This window comes from Lutzomyia longipalpis, chromosome 2 (assembly GCF_024334085.1).
Source record: "Lutzomyia longipalpis isolate SR_M1_2022 chromosome 2, ASM2433408v1".
Classification (NCBI taxonomy): Eukaryota; Metazoa; Arthropoda; class Insecta; order Diptera; family Psychodidae; genus Lutzomyia; species Lutzomyia longipalpis.
In genome coordinates this window covers 3,704,436-3,721,706 of record NC_074708.1, presented here as the reverse complement: position 1 = coordinate 3,721,706, position 17,271 = coordinate 3,704,436, and the positions used below count along the sequence as shown (strand labels likewise).

The 17,271-nt window shown below is 35.3% G+C and overlaps 2 protein-coding genes across 8 annotated transcripts; one reads left to right on the top strand and one right to left on the bottom strand.

The window, feature by feature from the left end:
- On the bottom strand, positions 1-2,953 carry LOC129788676 (uncharacterized). The gene is made up of 3 exons (XM_055824918.1): positions 1,349-2,953; positions 1,001-1,285; positions 1-519 (listed from the first exon to the last, which is right to left on the bottom strand). The coding sequence occupies exons 1-3, from the start codon at positions 1,398-1,400 to the stop codon at positions 8-10; spliced, it is 849 nt and encodes a 282-aa protein (XP_055680893.1). The 5' UTR covers positions 1,401-2,953; the 3' UTR covers positions 1-7.
- On the top strand, positions 2,861-16,567 carry LOC129788668 (anoctamin-1). 7 transcript variants are annotated; one of them, XM_055824903.1, is made up of 7 exons: positions 2,872-2,942; positions 3,096-3,462; positions 3,659-4,017; positions 11,018-11,975; positions 13,516-13,748; positions 13,819-14,649; positions 14,720-16,567. In XM_055824903.1, the coding sequence occupies exons 2-7, from the start codon at positions 3,450-3,452 to the stop codon at positions 15,248-15,250; spliced, it is 2,925 nt and encodes a 974-aa protein (XP_055680878.1). In that variant the 5' UTR covers positions 2,872-2,942; positions 3,096-3,449; the 3' UTR covers positions 15,251-16,567. The 7 variants fall into 7 exon arrangements, with proteins under 7 accessions (XP_055680880.1, XP_055680879.1, XP_055680878.1 ...); XM_055824905.1 differs by lacking the exon at positions 3,096-3,462 and having other exon boundaries at positions 2,861-2,942; XM_055824904.1 differs by having other exon boundaries at positions 2,869-3,462; positions 3,659-3,957.
- Positions 16,568-17,271: the final 704 nt, after the last annotated feature.

Below are 17,271 nucleotides of genomic sequence, written 5' to 3'. Positions count from 1 at the left end.
TTTTTTTTTAGTAGTAGATTGGTTTCTTTTTAATGTCATCCACAGGATCAAAATCACTTCCATCCCCGCCAATTTGGGGGAGATTGGGGCCACTGGGTGAGGTGATAATGCCAGTGTCGGGTGGGAGGGGTGCTGGAGCAGGTGGGGATGGTGTTGCGGGGGTTACAGGTGAACCGGGTTCAATGATTTGGTTTGTTGGATCAACAGGGCCACCAGGAGCTCCTCCAGTTGTCCCACCAGCTCCTCCACTGGGCATATCAATAGACTCCCCGGGTTTCATGAAGTGCACCCCATCCAATCCCATCTGCATGCAGTCAAAGTGGAGCACAATGATGGGAACTGAGGCAATCCTGGCCAACCAATCCATGCACATGTGGAGATTAGGGCCAGGTGTTGAGAGATCAAAGAGCTTCACGCAGAGCTCAAAGTTGAAGAAGGGAATTGGAACGGGGAGGCAGAATGGTTCGGGATTAGCTCCTTCCTCACCTTGTCCACCTCCTGCTCCATCCGATTGACGAACTGGAAAAAATCTTTGTTAGAGAAGAAAAAATATCTACTTGAACTTTGTACACTTTTCTTCCCAGAACGAATTGATATGCTCCCGGAAAGTGCTAAAAGTAGCTGGAAGTTGAACATTCATCCTGCCCAATGCATCAGGAAGTTTCTAAGGGATCTTAAGAACTTCCTTTTCAACACCAGGCTGATCCTTGACGTCATCTTCAAGACAAAATCTAAGGCTATAAAAACGCTTCACGCAATTCCAAAGGGGACTTCCCAAATGGAGAGATTTGGGCTCAAAGATGAAATCAAGGATCAGCCGGGTGTTGAAAGGGATATTCCTAAGATCCCTTAGAAAATTCCTGACGCATTGGGCAGGATGAATGTACAACTTTCAGCTACTTACGGCACTTTCCGGGAGCATATCAATCCGTTCTGGGTAGAAAAGTGTACAAACTTCAAGTTGCTTGAAAAATTCAATCAAAAAGATTTTTTTCTTCACCATAAATAGTCCTCTGGGCTACTTCCTTCCCATTCATGATCACCCCCATCCGTAGGAGGGATGTATGACGGTTGTAGTTCATCTTTGTGCAGATTTGACGATTAACTTTAAGTCGTGGGAGCTTCAAACCAGCACAGCAATCGCACTGGGTTGTTGTGCAGATGCAATTCTTCTCAGCAGGACGACGAGCCCTGGCCAGGGAAACATCCGACGTTCCATTGGATTTGAGGGTGTAGAAAAAAATCTCTCGATCACGGAATTCATCCCAAAGATCATTGGAAAGTTCTTCAGGGGAAAAAAAAGAGATTCTGTACCTAAGAAGTTAATCAGCTTTGCTCTAAGACTTACCAATCCCAGAAGCAACAGCTAAGGAGCCAAAAATCAGCGTCAGGATCTTCATTTTTTTTAACTGCAAAAATTTGACCAAACAACACAAACTCTCACCGTGGCAGACCAAGAAGATCTGCACGAGTTTTGGGCGACATTGACCGCGATGAGCGGAAGTTGGCAAATTTGGAACATTCAAAAAATCATCTTCAGCTTTTGCTTTCTTTCACTTTTCCTTTTGCGGCGGCGGCGACAAAATTTGCATTATTCATACAAAATAATTTCATTTTCACTCCAAAATGATCTCAACTGGGTCAAGCTCATTTCTCAGAACTTGAGCAGAATTTATTCATTGAATCAATTGAATGATGAGAATTGAATATTAATTCAAGAATGTCTGGAAGAGAACTTAGAATTATTCTATTTTTCAATTTTTCTCCTTGATCTGTGTTGTAGAAGATTAACATTTTTTAATGCTCCTGAAAATGTTGATTTTATTATCCCAGAAATTATTTTTAATAGCTAAATTATTGCACAAGTTAATCATTTCCCAATTTTTATGAGTCTCCATGCGGAAGGAATATTCTCGCGCCGTTTTTTTGGCGCTAATTCCAAAGCGCCATCTATATTTTCTACATTTGGAAGAGAGTTGGGTAAATTACAGTGTAAAGAATATATATTACAATGTAAGAAAATATATTTAGATTACAATAAAAAGTAGAGAAAAAAAAAGACAGAGAATTGTTAATCTATACTATGGTGTAATAAAATAATTTATTACACCCTTGACCACGTGTATTTTTATATAGTGTAAAAAATTGTCTTGCAACTGTTTTTGAATATTTTCCTACCTGAATCAGCTAAACTGTTGCGGATAAAAAAATTCTACCTTTTTACTCCATAATGTATGTACATTGTATGCTGTTTTCTATTAAAAATTAGCGGCTTACCCGGCTGGTACATTTTGAGCAGGTATTTTATTACTTACTAAATTTTTTTAAAGGCTGTACGTAATGCAAAGAAAAAGCGTAAGAAACCAGAAAATCATTTTCTGAACTGAACTTGTTCCCGACCGGGATACAGGAGTATTGTTATAAGACTCACAGAACGCAAAAGAACGGAGAAAAATCAAAAAAAATACAATCGCCTTGTGCAAAACTAGCGTAATAAATTTTAAATTAATTCCACAGCACAGTTAAAAGCTAATTAGTCTTCTTTTTAAAGGATATTGTAGAATAAAAAACCTTTCACTTATTAATCTAATCATATAAAAATTTTATACAGTATAGACCGGCCGGGTAAGATTTTTTTACTGCATTGATTACACGGTGTGTAAAAAAATCAATTTCTGTATATTTTTTGCTCCTTAACTTATTCACTTAATATCCTTGAAATTATTTTGTTAATTTATTTTTCCAATTAGAATAAAATTAAAAATTACAAAAAAAAAAGAAAAAAAACCAAAATGAATGTAAAAATCATAAAAATGTAAAGAATGATCGCACAACACTGATCGTTTGAGGTACATTTGCAGAGATGACGTCATCTCGGGCAGAGTTGTCAAGAACTCATCATCAGGCAGGCTAATCCGGGAAGGAAAAACGCCGATAAACAGGTGCGTTTGGGGCCCTTAGTCGTGGCTGCAATCCAGGAGAGAATCTTTTCCACATCACTAACACCTCCTGTAGTGCGGCTCCCCAACTACCCAGCGAGACCTTATCATTTTCTTATCACTCAATTCCGTGAACTTGTGTGCCCGCGAGATTAGGGACGTCGTGCTACCGCACAGTGTACGATAGCTGTGAGGTGCGTCTGTGTCGGTGGCGAGGACAGCATGGGCAAGTGAATGCTATTATCACTTATCAGTTCAGCAGAGATTTACGAGCTCGAAATCACAGAGTGGCAACGCCGGTGTCTTTGACAGAGGAGTCTCGTCTGTATCTCTCTGTGTGTTGTGGGAATTCTCCTATCTGTGGGTGGATGCGTGGCATCATTCTGTGTGGTTCCTCTAATCCTTGCTGGCACACCCTGTGTAGAGAGAGAGAAAAAGAAAGAAATTAAAGGAATTTCCCTTTGAGAGGGAATATTGTACCGAATTGGCGTGTAGGATTGACTTGTGAAGATGTACAGAAGAGGTGAGAGACTTTGTGGCTTCTCTGTGCACAACATCCCCGCGAATGCACTCCCTCACTCGCTGTGTCTCTGTGCTGCACAATCTTCTTGCCTTTCATTGTCGTGTTTCCGTGTGGCTTTGAAGCTAATCAATCCTGGAAAAGGGATTTCAAGGAAGATCTCCAGCAAATTAATCGGCTGTGGGTGTCTCTTTTGCAGTGAATGTGATTGATCCGTACGAGGGGAGTCTGGAGCAGGGTCTCGACGACATGGATGACCGTGACAGCATTTACCTGGATACCATCTCAGTGGCTTCAGAGGCCATCAATAGGCGCTCCCTCACACTCTCCCGGCAGACAATCTACCATTCAGCTGAGGATCTGTACGAGGAGAATGGTGCTCTTGAGGAAGAGGATGATGTGGATGCAGCAACACCAACGCCAATCAACATTCCTCCCGTTGTGGCCAAAGGGAACAACGTGACCAAGTACCGTGAGGCATCGGAGAAAAATGATGAGGTTTCTGCACTCCTTATTAAACAAAAACAGACGATAACTTATTCGCAGTGGAAAGCTAGGGTAAACGAATGATTTTCTCACTCTGCCCACAAATTGCTGGCTGGCTAATTTGGACAGATTCGCGCACAAAAACTTCCTCCACCCCCCTAACACACAACCCGTGCTCTGTGGTGCCTGGGACTGCTCTGTCATACAATCTAATAATCCTCCCTCCCTTTGCTCTTCATGCCACATAGCCAAGCAGGGCAACATATAACGCACAACCAGCCCTGCCCTTGTGGTGGCTCTCTCAGCAACATTATTGACTCTATTAATGCAAAATTTTCCACCCTCCAACCCCCTTTTTTCTGCTATATTTTCCCACTGCTGTGGTGCTTCCTGGGTGTGGGCTTCCAATTAGAATAATTAATTTAGGCCAGAGGGATTGTTGTGGAATTTTTATTAGAGCGATTTGTATTTTGATATCTATTTTGTATTATACTTAACAGCTTTAAAGGAGCCCCAAACTGCCAGTGTGATTCATGGGCTCAACTATACGGCTTAACTCACAATTTAGGGATGTTCTTGAATTATTTTTTTTAATCAGAAATATTCCTACATAAAAAGAGGAAATGATAAAACTTTCAAGACAGACTTTTTATGTTTTTTTTTTTAATGAGAAGAAACGAATTAATTTTTTTACCTCGTCAGATATAAAGATTTTTTTAAATTTTAAATATTTTAAACATATGTACGTTACATAATAATATTTAATTAACCCTGATATGCCCAATCTTACCTCAAAAATGGAAAGAAAAATTATTTTTTAGCCAAAGTTTTAGAAATTTTTATTAAGAACTTTTGATTATTTCCTTTAATCGAAATTGTTTAATTTTTGTGGAAAGAAAAGCTATGCAAACGACCATACTAGGGGCAAATAAGGGTTAATACTGGGCGCTAAATAATTTTTCTTCTTTCCAAAGCTAAAAAAAATCTCGTTCAGTTTTAATTATTTTTAACACAACGTCGTTTATTTTAAAGAAAAAGTAATTCGCAATTTAGCAATTTATTTATATTAATTAGCAAAAAAAATCAATCAAGTAAAGCAAATTAGATTTTTATTTTAAACGTAGATTTGTTAAGAATCAGAATTTTTCTCTTAATTTCTTTGCTTTATGGTGGTGGACTTTATGCTTTGAAAAGGTTTTTATTCGATTTTTTCGATTTATTTTTTTTGCCAGTTTTTTTCTTGAAATATTTAAACAGACAACAATTTATGAGAATAAATAAAGGAGTTTATTCACTTTTATATGAATTAAACATTCATTCGAAAAATTAATCCGGATGAGCAATATCTTAAAGAGAATCAAAGTGAATAAGGAATGGCCTTAATTTCCATTTTCCACTGACATTTACTGGAATGATCAGGTTAAGATTTGTCCAAAAATACAAACAATGACGTCACTATTTTGTTTATTTTTTGCATTTTTAATACATAAATATTCATGCTAATATTGCTTCAACGATGCATTCATTCTACAATTTAATTTTACGCTTCATGCATTAAAAATGACAAAAAAATACAATAGTGACGTCACTTTTTGAATTTTTTAGACAAATCTTTATTGATTTTCTTTCTAACCTGATTCTAATAGAAAATATGAAGTTTCTTTAATGAATTCTTAATTTTTTTTTTACAAGATTTCGCGTGTTATGATTATTTTCTAAATTGTGTACATTTTCCGTACAAAAACGGATAAACTTCTTTACATCCGCCCACATTCAGAATATTTCTGAAATATTTGTCAAATGACGAGTAATGCACAAATAATTATTTATCAAATACTGATCAGAACATTAAGATTTTATAGGAGAAAATCTCTTAGAATTTCTTCTATCTCCAACAATTTTCTTTATCACATTTTATTTGAAATTTGATATTCGTTTCCTTGTCGTATAAAGTTCAATGCAAATAATCTTGTTTACAGCATATCCCCTGTATTTGTGTATTGAAAATGATTTCATTTTCATTAAGAATATTTTTTCTTACTTGCAAGAAAAAGAATAATTTGCCTAAGAAGACGCTCACGCAACCCGAAGACATTTAAATGATTTTTTTTTCATTGAATATTTATTAACGTAAGCAAGTAGTGAGATGACTTCTTGTGAAGAGTCTCACACTTGCAATGCGATAATCATTCAGGTGAATCACTTGAGAGCCGCGTTGTATTAACAACAGACCAGCATTATTAAGAATATAATGCCAACCTGGCTTTTCTTGCTTCTTTATTGCAAAGCTCACGTTTAGTTTCCTACTGGCATTCACATTTGCAACACTATGAGCTTATATTTGTGATGAAAGCTCTTGCTTTTTGCTGACTTTTTTGGCATTTTTCTCCCATTTCTTTCTCTCTCAATAAGGGAATGCGAATCTTCTTGGAGAAATTACCCAGTTCGCGTGGGAATTGTGTGAGTTTTTTTTTTTAATTTTACTTTTAAAAATCCACAAAAGTTTTGTGTCGTTGAGCCCGTGAATTGTGGCCTGTGTAGTGTATGGTGGCCTTAGTGAAAGAGCAATGCTTTTGCTTCAAGAGAGCGCGCTCTTTGTGGGTTTTTCGGGCTTTTTTTCTTCTTCTCCGTGATAATCTCAAGGGCGATTAATTTTGTGAATTTTTTCTCCCTTGTCCAACACGCACAATATTGCTTAAAAATCGGAAATGACGAATACAACAAACTTTATTAATTCCGTTTGTATGTATTATGCTACATAGTTTACTCAAGATGGACTTTGTGATTTTCTGGGGAATACCAAAGATCTTTTGGGAGGGAACAAAAGACGCAGAAAGATTAAAAGAAAAATAACAATCTTAAGTATTAATTGATAATTACCACTTTACTTCCGTTTCGGATGAAAAAAAATGGTTCCAGAGTGTAAGAGAATTTTCCCGCGAAAGAGCAACAATTTGCACAGATTTGTCAATTGGCACGATCAGCTGCTTTTTCGTGTTCTTTGCGAAGGAGTTTCCTCTGCGCGATTAAGACTAAAAATGCGCACAAATAGCTCAGTTGCGTTCGGAGCTTGTGTGGGATAGGAAGTAATGTGATTTTGGGAGGGAATTTCAGCCGTATGGGTGTCTCTTTGGCAAAATTCATCTCATTCGGTGGCAAAAGTAAAGGAGAAGAATATGAATTTGTACGTGAATTTTTCCCCCCATAAAATTCTCTTTGATATAATTTTGATAAATTTAGTGTTTTAGTGAAGATTTTCCTTTTGTGTTTATTCGCATTTTCCAACTTCCGCTCCATATGGAAGGTTTTTCTATGCGAATGATTTCCTCGAGGCACCGGCATTTTGGGTTTATAATTATAAAATCAAGACAGAGTGATGACGCATTCTCCCGGCATATGAGCTGTAAAATCACGGAGAGACAGGGAGAAGATGAAAATTCTCAGATTTCCACGTGGAATTCCATCAGCAAAATTACAAAAGAATCTCTCGATGAGATGTGACTCTGTAAAGTCAGAAAGTGCTAATTTCTTCTCAAGAAAAAAAATCCAACTCAGGGTTTCACTGACGATGACTTTAAAGTGTAATCTGACTAATATTCCATTGAAGTATCTCATCTCACAGAGTGTTAAAAAAAAGATTGAATCTCATGCGGAGAAATTTGATTATGAACACTTTATGGAGTCACGGGAATTCTCTCAGTCAGAGCTTGAATGAAAAAAATCCCTCTCTGACTTTTCAACTTGATTATTCTGTTTGGTCTATTTTAATATAAATAAAACTGATAGTGTTATGTTAACAATTTCGGTGTGGTTTATGTGTTTAGAGATGAGATCAATATGCGACTGCTGCAGTAAAGTTTATATTTTCTCAGCCTCACGAGGATGAGAAAAGAACAGAGATTAGAGCTTTCGATAAATGCAGCTTTTTGGGCTTTTTTACGCGTAGAATAATCACAATTTTATATAGACTGTAAAAAGGTTTAATTTGCAGTAATTTGCGAGGTTCTTATCACCTTTATATATTCGGCTAATAAAATAAAATTACCTCATTTAGCAAACACCTAAAGCGAAATTTATTGTTCAAAGAAAATTGGTGCACGTTCTAATGCAGAAATCCTAGATTTACCTTCATGAGAAAGTGGATAAATAAAAAAAAATGATCTTTAACTAAAGAATTCCTGAAAGCAGTTTATTCATTTCTATATAGTCTAAATTTTGATTCAAAGAAATAAAGGAATAAATCGAAATATGTATCATTTGTAAAGAATCGAATGCAAAAATGAGTCAAAGAGAATTTCAATTTTTTATCCTGGGTTTAGCTAGAAAAATCCTGCACAAATTAGCTTAAAAAAGCGAATAATTACGTTACTATTACGTTTATCTTTTAATGAATGAAACATTTTTACAAATTCTTATTTACAGATGCTATAACACTGAATTTCGACAAAATATTTTTGTATGCTTTATGTATTACAAGATATAAGAAATAGGCAATAGTGATGTAATTGTTTGCATATTTGAGCTATTTGTACTACAGGATTTTCTCAGCTTGTTTTAGTGGGAAATGGAAAATTTCTTTTCTTTTTTTTATTCTTGATTTTCGGAATTTTTTCTCAAATGAGAGATTTTCCCGTACAGAATCGAATAAACGGCTTTTGTAACGATTTAAATTAAACCTCATTAGATTTTGTACAGAAGATTGGAAAGCGATATAAAAGCTCTAGGCCTGGGAAAAAATAGATAAATTTTCTACCCAGTCAAGAACCAATCTTGCTTCTTTCGGTTTTTGAGAATAAACCAATTTGGAGCTTTAACCGTCTAACCTACGAGACTCTTAATTTCATTTTAAGAGGATGATAAGGAATAATTATTTTTTAAATAAATTATTACTTTTCATTCCTTTGAAATTGTAATTAAAAGGCCCGTATAGGTTAGATGGTTAAAGCTCCAACTTGGATTATTCCCAAAACCGTATTTGAGAAATTGAGAAAATTCTCTCCCTTTAAAAAAAATGTTCTTTCAAAATTTTTATATTTATTTAACAAAGCATTTTTATTTTCAAAAGTTCTCGTGACTCATTTAAGTAAATTATCTTACTTAAATACTCATTCATCTTATTTTATATATCGCTATTTCTCATTGATAACAACTCCGCCGACGTTCCCTGAAAATTTATTAACCTTTGGAATGCGGAGGCCTTGGAGGTTACGTAGAATGCGAAGGTGGGGTCGTTGAACGACCCCAAAAAGAAGGCCAATTTTCTCCCAAATTATACAACCTGGAGTTGTCGGGTTAGTGCCTATAGATTCCTTATATAGTCCTCTTGCCCCTTGCATCACAAATTCGCCACCCGGAAACACGTAGAAGAAGATATTAGGGAAAAACATTTTTCACTAATTTTTCACAATTTCTTCTTGAGAAATTTGCCAAGAAAGTTAACCCCAACTGTAATTTTTTTTCACTATTTCCCCACATTCCCCTCACTTCCCGCAACGTGATAAATGGCAATATTTCTCGAATATTCTTTATTGTTTTGCACATTTACATGCTTCTAAATATGTTTTATGTTGTTTATGCTCTAAGAAATTTTCCGCAGAATGACCGTTACACCAATTTTTGAATTCCCTTCTTCTACATTTTCCTTAATAACTTTTCTTGTGGTGGTCGGATTGAGCTGAAATTTTTACACAACCTCCTCAGATAACCAAGGAACTTATTTCCAAAAGATGGGAACGCTATCTTTTATATTTATTGAGTTATAGCACGAAATATAGCTCTGGGGTCGTTCAACGACCCCGCTCCGCATTCCAAGGGTTAATATTAAACAAGCAAACACAACACATAAGCTTACAAAACAATGCAATTTAATTAACCACAAAATACACCGCAAGTATTTGGTTTGTTCTTTAAGAAAAAATAACAATTTTGACTTAACAAAAAAAATCTGAATCTCTTCTCCTTTTCACTATTTATTCAACTTATTTCCTTCAAAGTAAATATTTTATCATTTTTCTGCGAATTGATTAACAACTTTTGAATTGAAAATGTTTTTTTTTTTAATCTCAATTCTTGAGCTTTTGCTTCTCAAAATGCTAAAATTCTGATGTTAGTCTAGCTCAATATTGTAAGTAATATATTGTTTATAGAATATGTCACTGACTAATCTTAGAAATATATACATACAGAATATTCTCGCTATTAATAACGCAAATGTGCATTGAAGTGAAAATTATCAGCTGAATAAATCATTTTGAGAAAAAGTTTTATTGTAGAAAAGATAATGTTGTGAGCTTTAGAAGAAAATTGTGTTTATTGAAGCTTTTCTTTAGTTTTTGTATCTTTTTAATTTTCTTTAAATTGATTTACATTACTTTAATTCCAATTTTTTCTTTATTTATTAAATATTTTCTTTTTAATCTTTTATTTATCTCGATGGAAAAAAATGATTCATAGTTTGTTGTAAAAGTAATTTTATTATTTCTAATCAAAAGCATGAATGTTCACGATGAATGTTGCGGCTGTTTGGGTACAGTTTGAGCTTTAGGTGAATATATATTTAGGAATTTCCTTCTCTATGTCATTTAGGAGCGATACATAATTTTCTATAAATAACAAGAAGTCTCGTGGAAATATTTGAAGGCAGATTTGGGTCATTTTAACTCCATTTATTAAAAATAAATATTTCTCATTCTAAGAAATAAAATAATTTGAAAGACCGACAACAAAAGGTTCCAAACAAATGCTAGAAAGTCGCAACATCTTATCTATTTTATTTTTTTTGTGGGAATCTATCAGAACATATTGGGGAAAGCACTTGAAGAAATTACCGGAGATAAGAAATTATAACTTTCTTGAAAGCATTGAAGGCACACAAAATGCAATTAAATTTTAGTTGAAGAGGGAGAATGTCGAAGGAAGAAGATCTGGTCGTGTGCTCTCCTAGGTCTTTTGTAGGTTCTTTTCTTCTACTGTGGAGTTAAAGTAGTGTAAATCTTGGTGGTAGTTCTGATGCAGAATTCTCTGAATTAATTTCTTTTGCTTAAATAAATTTTTAAAATATATTTTTTTAAAGACCTGGAGGCGTTTTCAAGATGGTGAACGTACGGTGGATTTTGTCCTGTCCTACCAAGGGGATGATCCCGATCCAGGCAATGCGGAGAAGAGGGAGGCCTTCGAGAGGAATCTCATGAGTGAGGGATTGGAATTGGAGGTGGAGAAGAACCAAAGGATACATTTTGTGAAGATTCACGCGCCCCGAGAGGTTTTGTGTCGTTTCTGTGAGATTCTAAAAATGCGAATGCCCATAAAGAGGATTGAGGGCTCTGAGGACATTATTCAGGATGAATTTCACTTGCTGGATGAAATGAAATCCTTCTTCGGGAAGCCCTTTGAATTTGTTAAGCTCGACCCAGCGCTCTTTCCGGAGCGGAATAAAGAGCTAAGGGCGGAATTTTCACGTGAAAAGAGCTACCTCTTTGATACAGATCGACCGGATTTCTTCACGACAGACGTGAGAATTGCTGTGGTGCATTTTATCCTGGAGCGACAGCGTTTTGGGCATGATAGCGATGCAAGTGTGGGCATTGAGAAGCTCCTCTCGGACGGGGTGTACACAAATGCCTACCCCCTACACGATGGGGATCTCAAAACGCCTGAGAGTCAGCGCTTTCTGCTCATGAATGAATGGGCATCGGTGAAGCAGTGGATAAGGCATCAACCACTTGATCACATTCGGGATTACTTTGGGGCACGTATCGCCCTCTACTTTGCCTGGTTGGGCTTCTACACGCACATGCTGATCCCAGCTGCAATTGTGGGTCTCCTGTGCTTCCTCTATGGACTCGCAACGCTCTTCTCCAATCAAATCAGCGAGGATATCTGCCAGGCGGGCAAGAGTATTATTATGTGCCCTCAATGTGATGCCAAATGTGACTATTGGTACCTCTCGGAGACGTGCATTTACTCCCGGTTTGCTCATTTAATTGACAACAACGTCACCGTCTTCTTTGCCTGCTTTATGTCCATCTGGGGTGAGTAATCCTTTTTCTTATTAGAAAAATTTTTCCGCGGATTTTATTAGAGGATTGCCATAGAGCTTTCCTAGAGATTAATGACCAGCACGAGACGACCTTATTGGATTCTCCCGCGCAGACACGCCTGTCGCGTGCTTGTTGTCTCTCACCACCCCCACACGCCTTTTCATCAAAGCTGACAATATGAATAATTTGCGGGGAGTGTTTAAAATAGCGCGCGTGAAATACTTAATAAATCTTCCACAGGGGGGTGCAATTGAAATGATTTCCTTTACTTCTTTAATTTTTTTCCATGGAGTTGTTAACGTTAGAAGGAAAACGTTAAACTTTTGAAAAGTTACGTCAAATAATAAAAATATTTTTAAATGGTAAAAAGTAATGTTAAATATTTAAAAAAAAAAATTCAAACGATAAAAACTACGAAAAACGTTAAAATTGCACATAATTTGGCAATGAGCAATTCTAACGTTTGAAATTATGTTTTTTTTAAATATTCAATAGCTGATGTTTGAAAATCGATCAAGCCGTTTAGTGAATAAGCTTGACAGATTTTGATTGAATCAAACTCAAATTGAAGCTCTTAAATTAAAAGAAATGATCGCAAGAAGCGTTAGACATTTTCAAAAGGATTGTTTGTTTTTTGTGTGATTTAAAAATTAAAATGATGCGAAATGTGATTTATTTATAAAAAAAATATAAAATATAAGAAATTATTCCCAAATATCCCTTAATTAAGGTCCCGGAAAATATAAAGAAATGTCCCGGAATAATAGGAGATTATCCAAAAATTATTAGTATTTATCCTCAATTTTTAGTTAAAAAATAATTCTTGCTCAATTCAATAATTGCCGAATAACTTTTTTTTTCGAATCAGATTATATGGAGCTAAAAGTACTAAATCAAGCTGAATAAGGACTAAATTTAAGCCGAAAAATACTAAATTCAAGACAGGAAAGTACTAAATTCAAGTGGAAAAATTATTCGAATTTTAAAAGGTCATAAATTATTCATAAAAAAGCTCAAATTGAGGAGAAAAAGCTTAGAAAAGAAATTTAAGCATAAAAAAGAACCAAACTTAATTCAGTTTTTAACACTTTAAATTTTTGCTTCTTTTTTCTTCTTAAATTTGGTATTTTTTTGGCTTGAATTTAAGTACTTTTCTGAGCTTTTTCTCATCAATTTGTGCTTTTTATGATTAATTTATGAGCTTTTAAAATTTGAATAATTTTTCCACTTGAATTTAGTACTTTCCAACTTTGAATATAGTATTTTTTAGACTTGAATTTAACCCTTTTTTGAGCTTTTTAAAGCTTGATTTAGTACTTTTTGCTCCATAGTCTGTATGTTTTTATGAATAAAACCTAAAAGATGTTTATTTGCTGAATATTTTGCTTCCTTTTTACGAATTATCCGAATAATTCTTATTCAATTAAACACCCCTGAAATGTTCCATAAAAAATTTCCTTCAGTTCAATCGAGCTCTGCTGTAAATTAAGAGATTTTAATATTTTTAAAAAGAATATATTTTCCCCATTAGCTGTGGTTTATCTGGAATTCTGGAAGAGGTATTCAGCCAAAATAATCCACAGATGGGGTCTCACGGGATTCTGTCATCAGGCAGAACATGCACGGCCACAGTACCTGGCCAGACTGCAGAGCACAAAAAAGAAAAAATTCAACGTGGTGACCCAGACATTGGAGCCATCAGTGCCGTTCTGGAAGAAAAAATTCCCCATGTACCTCGTCAGCTTTTCCGTGATCTTCCTCTTTGTGAGTCTCTCTCGGTGTGTTGTGGAGGTGTTGTTGGGTTCGGTGGGTAATTTGAATGTCTTTTGAATAGATATTTTTAGCCGTTGCCGCGGTGTTTGGGGTGATCATCTACCGGATGTCGACGACAACAACGAGAAATCTCTATGGGAATACAGATTCAATGTCGTACAAGATCATGGTGACACCCGTGACGGCGGCACTGCTAAACTTGATCGTAATCACTGCCATGAACTACGTCTATGACTATTTAGCGGTTTTCCTTACGAATCTGGAGTACAGACGCACGCAGACGGAGTACGATGAGAGTTTGACGCTGAAAATCTACCTGTTTCAGTTTGTCAACTACTACTCATCCATTTTCTACATTGCCTTCCTCAAGGGGAAGTTCGTGGGGTATCCGGCAAAGTATAATAGGATTTTTAAGTTGCGCCAAGAGGAGTGCAGCCCTGGGGGGTGCCTCATGGAGCTGTGCATACAGCTGGTGATTATAATGGTGGGAAAGCAAGCCCTCAATGCTGCCTTAGAGATGGCTGTGCCATTCCTCATTAAAACCTACAATACAATAAGGAATAAATTTGTCCAGACAACTGAGGAGGAGGATGGAGACAAACTCATTTGCTGCAGTCAGTGGACGGAGGATTACAAACTCCTGGCGTGGAGTAGTCGAGGACTCTTTGATGATTATTTGGAAATGATAATTCAGTATGGATTCATTACAATCTTCGTGGTTGCCTTTCCACTTGCGCCCCTTTTTGCGCTCATTAACAATGTTTTTGAGATGCGTTTGGATGCAAAGAAGTTCCTCAAATTCTACAGACGACCTGTCCCGAAGAGGGTTAAGGACATTGGGGTGTGGTACAATATAATGCATATTCTCGTGAGGATTGCCGTTGTTTCCAGTGTAAGTTAAAGGGTTTTCTTGGAAAAAATTCAAATTGGAATTTAAATTTAAATTAAAACCGTTTCTTCAGGCTTTCATAATTGCCTTCTCGTCAAATTTCATCCCACGCCTGGTTTACATGGCATCCGTTAATCCGGATAAGACAGACGTTGGCTACCTCAATCATACACTGGCTTACTTCAACACGAGCGACTTCCAAGAGGGCACAGCTCCACTTCAGACAAACTTTGCCAACGTTACAATGTGCAGGTATCAGGAATACCGGAATCCCCCGTGGGATGGTCGCCCGTACAAGCGCCCCCTCATCTATTGGCACATCCTGGCAGCACGATTGGCCTTCCTTGTGGTTTTCCAGAATGTTGTTGGGGCTGTGCAGATGCTTGTTGCATGGGCAGTGCCCGATGAGCCACGACATCTGCGGGAACGCATTAAACGCGAGGAGTACCTCACGCGAGAGATTATAATTGAGCAGGAACGTCTGAAGCAAGCCGAAGGGAGGAAGACTCCCATCGTGGCCACAGTGCCCAATGGGGGAGTTAAGCCAGAGGATACGGGACAACCGAGGCACAGAGAAAGGAGAAACAGCACGGAATCAACGTGAGTTCCATTTCATTTTTCTTTCACGCGAGTGAAAGTTATTTTCACAAGAATTGAGCTTTTCATGGGGAAGAAACTTGGGGTGATTTTGAGCTTTTTCTTTCTTAAAAAAAAAAAGAATTTATTTCTTTAAAAATTTTAGAGAAAAGTTATGAGAAAATTGGTTTCGGAAGAAAGAAAGAAAAAGCTCTGAATGTCGGCAAAGCTTTCAAGTTTCTTCAACCCCATGAAAGTTTCAATAAAATTCACATGTTCCTTCTTGTTAGTTTTTTTTGTAACTTTTGTGACTTTTATTTTACTTAATAAATTAAAGCAAAAAAATGGGATAAATTAATTGGATTATGCGGCAAAATTAAAAAAAAATATAGTTAGCATTAATAAATTGATTATTTTCTTGCAAATTGATGGGCTTAATAAAAGTGCCTTGATGAGGAATGATTGACAAAAAATAAATAAAGGATAATTGGTTAGTGAAAAGGGATATTTATATAAAGAAAAATTAAATTATTAATTGGAAAAAAAATATACCAAAAGTTTCATGGGAAGGAATTAAAAAAATTAAAAGAATTTGGTGCTGCTGTTTAAAAAAAAAACTAAATTTTTGGGTAAATTCTACTTGGAAATATTTTTTTCTTGCAATTTCTGAAGCTTTTTCTGGTATTCTGTGAAGAAGAATTCAAAGATTTGATTGTTCTAAAAGTTTAGTAATTTTAGACACATTTTGTGCTATAAAAGAAAATATTTTCAATAGAATCAGACCCATTTAATATTTAGAAAAAAAAAGAATTCTTGCTCTTGCCAATTAAGCCGCCTGAAAGCTTACAAAATAAAAAGAAAACGCGTTTATTACAAAAAAAAAGTTGTTGATGTTTGTAAGTTTCTAAATTTTCTTAATGCATTTAAACTTTTGACACTCTATACAAACCATTCTTAAAATGACTGATTTTCTGTTTAATTTTCCTCTTTTTTATATGAAAAAAAAAATCCCCAAAAAGTCTTTAATATTTGATTTTCACACAAATAAAAAGGAAAATCATTTCACAACGAAAAGCTATTAAGAAAAATATTCACACGACAATCTTTTTCACACACATAATATTTTTTGGTCACCTTTTTACAAAAGAAGAAGATTTAATAAATTTTATGAGGACCTAAAAAAAAGAAATATTTATTACCTACATATATAACATGAGAAATAATTTAATTTTAAAATATTGACAGTTATTGTGACTCTTCTACGATATTATTTACAAAACAAAATATATTATATTATAAAAAAAAACAGAAAAATAACAATAAATTGATGTTTGAGGAGAAGAAATGAAGAGTTTTCTTTTAAGACAATTTAATTTGTCTTAATCAACACGTTTCGATGACGTTTGAGCTATCTCTGGATTAAAAAAAAAGTAGAATAATAAATTAAAAGAAATTTTTCAGGTTGACGTAAAAGTTTTACTTTCATTTTCAATTTCAATGGAAAAAACATTGCGTTAAAGGAGTTCATTCACCAATGTTCATGACGATAATGAAAAAAAAATTGTCTCCTTCAATACTTTTAACGATTTAAGTTTGTTTATTACCCGCGAAAAGTTTCTGAATGAACAAAAATTCTGTATTTTTAAAAGAATATTTCAAAGGGCTATATTTTCGGCTATGGTCAACCGATTTTTATAAATGGGCGAGTTTTAAAAAGGTAAATTTATCACCTTTCCAAAACTGGTAGATCTTCAAAGATCGGTTAAGCCGTTAATTTTTGACAGGCATTTTGATGAACTATGCGAAATTAAATTTTTATTAGTTTTTTCACTAATTTTCAATTCAACCTCTTGTAAATCGACTGTTAGTGAACCGATTTTGACAAATGGACTATCATTGGAAAGGTAATTTAATTCTCTTTCCAAATCCGATAAATTTATCAAAATCGGTCAGGTGGTTTGATATTGGCAGTAATTTTAGTAAACCTACAGTGAATTACTACTACATTTTTGAGTATATCTATTGGTGTGGTTGACCGATTTGAACAAA